Source organism: Myotis myotis, unplaced genomic scaffold (assembly GCF_014108235.1).
Source record: "Myotis myotis isolate mMyoMyo1 unplaced genomic scaffold, mMyoMyo1.p scaffold_m19_p_11, whole genome shotgun sequence".
Classification (NCBI taxonomy): Eukaryota; Metazoa; Chordata; class Mammalia; order Chiroptera; family Vespertilionidae; genus Myotis; species Myotis myotis.
In genome coordinates, this window is record NW_023416315.1 from 20,212,855 (window position 1) to 20,221,871 (window position 9,017).

At 55.2% G+C, this 9,017-nt stretch overlaps 1 protein-coding gene across 1 annotated transcript; it reads left to right on the forward strand.

Annotated features, from left to right (window-relative positions):
- Positions 1-3,011: 3,011 nt before the first annotated feature.
- On the forward strand, positions 3,012-8,356 carry TRIL (TLR4 interactor with leucine rich repeats). The gene has a single exon (XM_036327748.1). The coding sequence runs from the start codon at positions 3,658-3,660 to the stop codon at positions 6,091-6,093; it is 2,436 nt and encodes an 811-aa protein (XP_036183641.1). The 5' UTR covers positions 3,012-3,657; the 3' UTR covers positions 6,094-8,356.
- The last annotated feature ends 661 nt before the right edge of the window (positions 8,357-9,017 follow it).

The window sequence follows — 9,017 nt, forward strand, 5'->3', positions numbered from 1 at the left end:
CAGCAATAAGGATTCCAAGCCAATGCAGTTTGGAGTTGCTGCTCTTCACTACCAGGGATTCTAACTACTTCCAGGTTTAAGCAAAATACCACTTTAACTCCTGGAAGAGGGAGATGAAAATAAATCAAACACCTGACTGTGTAGCGTGACAGACGTGGAGGCCATTGGGGGCACATGTGAATATCATATGCATGTACTCTGAGGTGTTTAAATGTCATTCATTTGTAAAGGTGACCTCAGGTTCTGTGCCTGTCGAAGGGAAGCGTTTGTTAAAAAGACAGCAGTCACACTTTTTCAGAAAAACTTCATATGCACACACACGTTATCATTTTACCTATAGATCTCAAAATCTTACTCTTACTGAAATTGGGTTGAGGGTGCTAGGAACATCTATCAGAAACTGTCTGTACTTATTGGAAAGGCGGCACACTGTATCTATGCAGCAGATGGATTACTTCAAGGAAATGGAATGTTATGGAAAAGTAATTGTCTTGACATGAATCTGTAGGTCATTTCTACCTGCAACCGAGGACTGCTGGTAGAATATTAGCAAAGACAGCCACAACATTAAAAGATACTCAATGTCTGCAGGGGTCTGATACTTCTTAAATCTTACTTAGAAGCATCTAGAAAGAAAAGACACCCCCCCGGGGGGAGGGGGTGAGTGATGGTGGCCCTCAGAGGGAACGCTGCCTGCTGCCCTCACTCTCTCCACAAGTTTACTGTGAAGAGTCAGGAGAAGAGGCTTATGCAAAGGGGTAGGTAGGGTCTCATTTCTGCTTCTCCCTCTTCCACGTTACACCTCTCTCAGCTTCCAACCTCTTTCCTGCTCAGAATGCTCTTTGTGTGCCCTGAGGCCGTGGCCTCAAAGCAGATGCTGCCACAGTTCCATCCCAGGAAGTTCCCAGGATTCACTTTGAAAGCCAGCAGCTTCTTCATATCTTTCCTCTGAAACACTGGGGTAACCTCTGTTGCGAGCAAGAAGGTCCTCCCACCAGCTTCCGAGGCCCAGGTCACGGCAGCGTGGGTCACACTGTGTGAGCTTGGGTCTCACCCTCTGCGGCAGCCATCCTGTTAATAAAAGCCTATGTGGGCACGATGCCCTCAGGCCTTAATGAGTGATCACCAGGAGGCTGTGTGCATGGGTTGGCGGGGGCTTGATGCTGTGTGCAGGGCGTGGAGGCGAGTCCCGCTGCTCCGGTCTACCTCTTCAGGGCAATCCATCGAGGAGCCCCGGATGGGTGGATAGGGCCTACCTCTTTGGGGCCATCGATCACAGGGTTCCCACACTGTGAGAGGGCACAAGCCAGGCTGGGGGACCCCCCCTCCAGTGCACAAATTTCATGCACCAGGCCTCTAGTACCTTCATAAAGAGGATGGGAGTAAAAAACTACATGGGTTTCAGAAGATTCTCACAATGAGAACTGAAAAACCAAACTACCTGGGAAACTTCATCTTTCATCTTTTTTGTTTATTGATTTTTTACAGAGAGGAAGGGAGAGGGATAGAGAGTTAGAAACATCGATGAGAGAGAAACATCAATTAGCTGCTTCCTGCACACCTCCCACTGGGGATTTGCCCGCAACCAAGGTACATGCCCTTGACTGGTATCGAACCTGGCTCCATCCACTGAACCAAGCCAGTCAGGGCCATCTTTCATCTTAATGACAGATATTTGGTCCTCCAAGTTCATCCTCTAGCTGAACTCAAAGCAAATTCCAAGCAAACTTGGTGTGCTCATTCGTTGTGCCTTGAAGGGGCATTTCACTGCCTACCTTCAGTTCTGCAACACCCAGCACCCTGGAGCCCAGGTCCCTGACCACGCTGCCAGTGATCTATGTCATCTTTGCTTAAATTCTGAACTTGTCGCTCTCACTTACCTATGAATTGGTAAATGAGGTAATTAATAATTGTCAAACACTGGGATTATTAAAACTTATCTGCATCCCAGCAGCTTTCTCATAGATTGCTTTGTATTATCATCGAGCCTTTCCGTGCCTTGCCCTTCCCACTAGATTGTCAGCCACTTGAGCGGGAGATCTGTCTCTTCCTTTAACTGTACAGAGCATGTCCTTAAAATCACATTCTCTGAACACTTTGGGGTGGAGGGGAGGCGGGGCCTTTATTTTTAGCCGGATAATTTGCATGAACAAATAGTAATTAACAGCTCTTCCTTGCCCATTCTTATTCTCAGCAGGGGCTGCCTCAAAGGAGCCTTTGATAAACCTCCCTTCTCTACTGATAATAAATGATGAGGCTTCCCCAACTGAGCCAGGCCTGAGAGCTAGGACGTGATCACTGCAAGCCCAGGCATCAGCAGAGGGGGCACCCCCCCTCCCCCAAGGTAGCTGCTAGTTAGTTACCCAAGGGCCTGGGAAGGTATAAATATGGTTATTCCTGCCTGGGAAGGTTATAATAGTAGTATAGATGCACACGTGCAAAGCCTCCCCTAGGGAAGGAACTTAATGGGACTAAATCGCCAAAATCTGACAGAGACCCTTTCAAGGTGGTAGAACCAGCTCTGAGATGTCTCCATGCTCTTGCCCACAGCAGGACCTCTAGTTCAGATCCCTAACGGGGGCGGTGCCTCTCCCCGGCTTCCAGGAGCGCGATGCCCCAAACCCAAACACGCTGCAGGTCAGAGTGGGTGCACCTAGCCTCTTCTGACAGTGGCCTGCGGACAGCTCTTTGCAGACAACCTCCTGCTCCCCAAAACTCCTGCAGAATGCTGGCGGGCTGCCTGCCGCAGGGCGACACCTGGAAGAGCAAGTGATTTAAAAACAAGTAAAACAAGCCGCGCTCCCACTGCTCAGAAGCGACTGGTGTCGTCTAAAATAAAAAGGTCTCTGTCTGCAAATCCCGTTTGCTCGACCGGTAATCCACCCCCCGCCCCCAGCCCGGCGTGTCCGCCCGGTACAGCTGTTTTTAATCCCTACTTTTCTCACTTGGCGTCCCGGGCTCGGGCTGACCAGACGCGGAGCCACTGAGCGTCTCCCCCTCCCCCTGCCGGGGTCTGTCCTTCCTCCGCCGTCTCCTCTTTCCCCGCCTGCATCCCCGGGGGCAGAGTGTGGGAAGAACGAATTTCCGCCCGGTTTGTTCGCCACTCGCCGACTTGGGTCCCTTCCGGACGCAGCCTGCGCACCCCGGCTCCTCCCCCGGCTGTTCCACGGAGGCCGCGCTCCGGGTCCGGGACCCAGAGAGAGGAGGCGCGGGCTGCGGGGGCCGAGCCGCCCGCCGGGGCGCAGCAGCCAAGCCGCGCCCCAGCAGCTCTTGGAAGGACTCCCGCCTGCCTGCAGCTGGGGAATCCACTCGGCGGGGAGAATCCGTGCCAGGGAATCCAGCTCTCCGGACTCGGGCTGCAAACAAAAAGCTCGGTTCTTGTTCCCCCCTCCGTCCCACTACGCGCACCCGGAGAGTTTTCTGCAGAGATGCAACAAGTAGCACCCGCCGCTCGCAGAGCGCCCTGACTGCGCTGGACGAAGCAAGCCTGCAGAGACCCGGCCAGACACCGGACAAAGGGCGGAGGAGGGGTTGGACCGCGCAGCGGAGTCCCTAACGAGGCCATTTAGTGACTCTGGCCAGGCCAAGGGGAATGCAGAGACACAGAGCCGGCGGGCCAAGAGGACGATCCGGCAGCTGCACGCAGGGCGGGCGGCAATGGAGGCTGCCCGCGCCGTGCGCTTCCTGCTCGTGGTGTGCGGCTGCCTCGCGCTGCCGCCCTGGGCCCAGCCCGTGTGCCCGGAGCGCTGCGACTGCCAGCACCCCCAGCACCTCCTGTGCACCAACAGGGGGCTCCGCGCCGTGCCCAAGACCAGCTCACTGCCGAGCCCGCAGGACGTGCTCACCTACAGCCTAGGCGGCAACTTCATAACCAACATCACGGCCTTCGACTTCCACCGCCTGGGGCAGCTCAGACGGCTGGACCTGCAGTACAACCAGATCCGCTCTCTACACCCCAAGACGTTCGAAAAGCTCTCGCGACTGGAGGAGCTCTACCTGGGGAACAACCTCCTGCAGGCGCTCGCCCCGGGCACACTGGCCCCGCTGCGCAAACTGCGCATCCTCTACGCCAACGGGAACGAGATCAGCCGCCTGAGTCGAGGCTCCTTCGAGGGCCTGGAGAGTCTGGTCAAGCTGCGGCTGGACGGGAACGCCCTGGGGGCGCTGCCGGACGCGGTCTTCGCCCCTTTGGGCAACTTGCTCTACCTACATCTGGAGTCCAACCGGATCCGCTTTCTGGGCAAGAACGCCTTCGCCCAGCTGGGCAAGCTGCGCTTTCTCAACCTCTCAGCCAACGAGCTGCAGCCCTCGCTGCGCCATGCGGCCACCTTCGCCCCGCTGCGCTCCCTCTCCACCCTCATCCTCTCGGCCAACGGCCTGCAGCACCTGGGGCCCCGCGTCTTCCAGCACCTGCCCCGCCTCGGCCTGCTCTCCCTCAGGGGCAACCAGCTCTCGAACCTCGCACCAGAGGCCTTTTGGGGGCTGGGGGCCCTGCGGGAGCTGCGCCTGGAGAGCAATCGGTTGAGCCAGCTGCCCGCGGCGCTGCTGGAACCTCTGCACAGCCTGGAGGCGCTGGACCTGAGCGGCAACGAGCTGTCCGCCCTGCACCCCACTACCTTTGCCCATCTGGGCCGGCTGCGCGAACTCAGCCTACGCGACAACGCGCTCAGCGCCCTCTCGGGGGACATCTTCGCCGCCAGCCCAGCCCTCTACCGGCTGGACCTAGACGGCAACGGCTGGACCTGCGACTGCCGGCTGCGGGGCCTGAAGCGCTGGATGGGCAACTGGCACTCGCAAGGCCGGCTTCTCACCGTCTTTGTGCAGTGCCGCCACCCCCCGGCCCTGCGGGGCAAGTATCTGGATTACCTGGACGACCAGCAACTGCAGAACGGGTCTTGCGCCGATCCCCCTCCCTCGGTTTCCCCGACCGGCGAGGCCAAGCGGCGGCCCTTTCCCACAGCCACGAGGGAGAAGATGGTGCCCCCTGCCGGTGGCCTCGCGAAGGAGCTGCCGCCAGAACCGCAGCTGCAGCCACAGCAGTGGGAGAGATTACCGCCCGGGGCGCCCTGGGATGGGGAGCTCTTGGGCAACCGCAGCGTCTTGAGGCTGAGCCCATGGGGTCCAGGCCTCCAGCAGCCGGGCCCCTCCGCCGCTGCTGTGGCGGGCCCGGCGCCACACCCCCTGGACCTGCAGGAGAAGCCCCAGGGGGGACGTCCGTCGCCGGCCGATCCAGCCCACACGGAGCCCACCCTGCCCGGCACGGCAGCCTCTGCGCCGCCGCCCGCTGGCGACCTCTGGCAGCGCGCCGCGCAGCAGCGCCTCTTCCCGCAGCAGCAGGAGAGCGCCGCCCAGGCCGACGGCGGGGCCGTCCTGCCGCCGCTGGTGTCCGACCCGTGCGACTTCAACAAGCTCATCCTGTGCAACCTGACGGTGGAGGCGGTGGGGGCCGACAGCGCGTCGGTGCGCTGGGCGGTGCGCGAGCACCGCAGCCCCCGGCCGCTGGGCGGCGCGCGCTTCCGCCTGCTCTTCGACCGCTTCGGCCAGCAGCCCAAGTTCCACCGCTTCGTCTACCTGCCCGAGCGCAGCGACTCGGCCACGCTGCGCGAGCTGCGCGGGGACACCCCCTATCTGGTGTGTGTGGAGGGCGTGCTGGGCGGCCGGGTCTGCCCCGTGGCCCCCCGGGACCACTGCGCCGGGCTGGTCACCCTGCCGGAGCCTGGGGGCCGGAGCGGCGTCGACTACCAGCTGCTGACCTTGGCCCTGCTGGCCGTCAACGCGCTGCTCGTGCTGCTGGCCTTGGCGGCCTGGGCGTCGCGCTGGCTGCGCAGGAAGCTGCGGGCCAGGAGAAAGGGCGGGGCCCCCGTCCACGTTCGCCACATGTACTCCACCCGGCGGCCCCTGCGCTCCATGGGCACCGGCGTGTCGGCCGACTTCTCCGGGTTCCAGTCGCACCGGCCGCGCACCACCGTGTGCGCGCTCAGCGAGGCGGACCTCATCGAGTTCCCCTGCGACCGCTTCATGGACAGCGCGGGCAGCGGCGCGGGCGGCAGCCTGAGGCGGGAGGACCATCTCCTGCAGCGATTTGCCGACTAGAGCCAGGGCCTCCAGGGTGCGGAGACCATCTCATTGGCCTTGAGGAGCCCTCTCTCTTTGGCGCCCTTCAACCCACCTCAGGGGAAGATCTCATTCCATCAGACCGTCTCCTTTTGTGCATTTGGCCAGGGAGGCCAAAGAGGCCAGTTCAGCACTGCTCCCCTGCCCCCCAATTCCCAATACTCATAAAATAAATGGGTGGTACTTGGTGGTCAAGACCAAGAGTAGGGGACGCATGGATAGTGGGGTACAGAGGTGGGAAGCCTTCTGTACATGGAGACCGTGGCACAGCTATGAGATTGGTTTTGGTGGCATGGCAGAACAATAGCCTCACCCCCTTGCGGGTAGGAAAGGGGGCTTGTGCCCCCAGCATGGCCAGGTTTGGAGATTTGGAGACTGAATACTTTTTTACTTGTTCAGTGTCAAAAAGAGGTGTTTTGTGTTCTATTTAAGGAAGAAGGAACTTATTACCATGGCAAAGGAGGCTTGGCAGAATTACCACTGGTCTGGAGGTTTGTGCCAAGAAGGATGATGTCAGCAGGTGGTAAAGTTTAACACACTCACCCAGGGGGAACTCCTTGATGGTGGATAACTTGACCTTTAAATAATCAGAGACGCTACTTTTTTTTTTTTCAACAATGTGAAGAGCTCTGACATTTAACAAACTGACAAACTCAAGGACTATTTTAGATGAGCCAGGCGGCTCAACAGTTTTCTTTTTTTTAACGTGAACATCACAAGAAGGTTCGCTGACCTTGGGGTTAACTGAGATGACACACTTTCTCTGGAGAAGGCTGCGTCCAAGACTTCTCCGTCAGGGTTGCTCCTGTGGCTTTTTTAATTTTATTTTTTTAAACCCATAGATGGAAGAGGAAACGTCAATGCCAGACTTGATCAACGAAATGTAATGCGTAGGTCACAGGTGGCCCCGTAGGGAAGGCCAGTGTTCTAGTTTGCTTACCACATCGCTGACAGTGTGTGTGGGTTGGGGAGAATGCCATGTGCTACTTCTCATGTTTTTATCAGTGACATGCAATTGATTGTGTCCTACTGGCCTTGAGTTGCACAGTTTAGTGTTAAAGGACATTTCCTACTAGGGGAGCAAAAGGTGATTGTGTATGTTTGGTCACATTAATGTCTTACTCTATAGGAAATAGTAGAAGGGAAGAAATTATTGGGAAAATGTGAAAAAATGGACATCGGTGGTGGTTTTTCTACGAAAACCAGAAGATTGTTACGAGTACTTAAACCTCACTGTGAAATAATTCTTTTTGCAAGTTAGTCCCTCCATGACCCTGTGTTTTACTGTGTTATTAAATCTTATCTTGTAGTTGATAATTGCAGTCTTTCTTTTCCATGCTTTTGTGTTAAACTTAGGGTTAGGTTCCTTTATTTGCTCTGTTGTTTTCAACTGTTCGAGATACTTTCGTTCCCTGATATTTATGAAGGACATGTTTATCACTACATGTAGTGCTTCGGTTTACATGAATGATTGCGTGTGTGGCCTACAAGTGTCGTCACTAAGAAGGTGTGCCTGGTTACATTCACTGTGGTTATGGTTCTTGGGCAGTGGGGTGTTGTGGAGGCCACAACATTGGTGCTAAGGCTAACAGTGCATCCTCTGTTGAGGGCCTTAAGCCCCTGAGGGTCCTAATGACTCAGGGAATCGATCACAGTCCAGGGGTCCTTCACCTCCCTGCCCCTCTCCATTCCTTTTATGTGTGGCCTCCGCCAAGCCAGGCCTGCCCTTGTCCCCACCGCTGAGCAGAGACCCAGGGATCTAAATGAACTGATCTTTGTTTATGTTCAGATGAATCAATGTCCAGACCACTTAAAGTACAGCTGCTTTCCTGGCAGTCTTATCTGTGGGGCCAAAACTTAATAAACCACAGGAAATAGACTGTCATTCTGAGTTTGCTGCCAGAGCTTGTTTCCGACTCTGAGCTTGCTGGCACCGGGAAGAGGTGCAGTTGTTGGCTTTTCCTGGCAACCCCTGGGCTGTCCTGCACCTTTTCTGCTCCCGGCTTTGTTCATTCATCGAGCAGTTGCATCTCTTAGCTGCTGCTTTGGCACAGCTGTGTAGTGCTGATTCCCATGGAAAGTATGCAAAGGACCTCTTGTTTTCTGACGACCCACCCGGTCAACAGCAGAACGTCACTGAACATGCTTAATGCCTGGATCTATGTACAGGCAGTTTCACTGAAGGTCTTTCAGTGGGAAATGAATAAATGCTATCCATTGTTATGTTCAGTTACGTCAATAAACCCACTTACTGATAGAGATGTTTTATTGTTGGAGTTTCCAGTATTTTATACACCTGCCTACTGTTATACTGCATTTTTCTATAGCAGTTTTCATCATTGAAAATGAACACAGGCATGAAGTCTTTCTGTCCTCTTTCAGTGTGTTCTTTTTTTCACTTCCATTTTCACAGTAGAGTATGGATGTTTATTTTTAAGAAATGGTTGTGTGACTTGATGCCCCAAGAAAGGATGAGATGGCTCTAAGAGCAGGTGGCCAGCCGTGGTGTGAAAATGCTATTAAGATCCCGTGACAGCAGGATGATTGGGTCTCAGCAGGCACCAGCTGTTTAAAGGGAACTGAATTAAAAACCAAGCCCTTTGACTCGCATGGTCAATAATAAGAAAGAATTCTCTCGAACTGGGGGGTCATTTTTGCCATTACAAAGTTTATGAAAAGAGAAAACTTGTAAAGGGGAAAGAATCAATTGTGTATGTGGTAGGAGTGTTCAATGAGGGATCCATCGAAGCAGTGGAATTTGGGGGGACCCTCAGCTTATCCAATAAGATTATTGCTTTCATGAGACTGATCGGTTTTTGATGCTGCCAGGTAACAATTAGGATGTGATCAGAACACTGTCATTCATTTGCCAGGCACTGGGTTTTCACCACAAGTACAGCAAT

What these genes read in the sequence shown, in the direction of transcription:
- TRIL (XM_036327748.1), top strand. Translation starts at nt 3,658, where the DNA reads ATGGAGGCTGCCCGCGCCGTGCGCTTCCTGCTCGTGGTGTGCGGCTGC.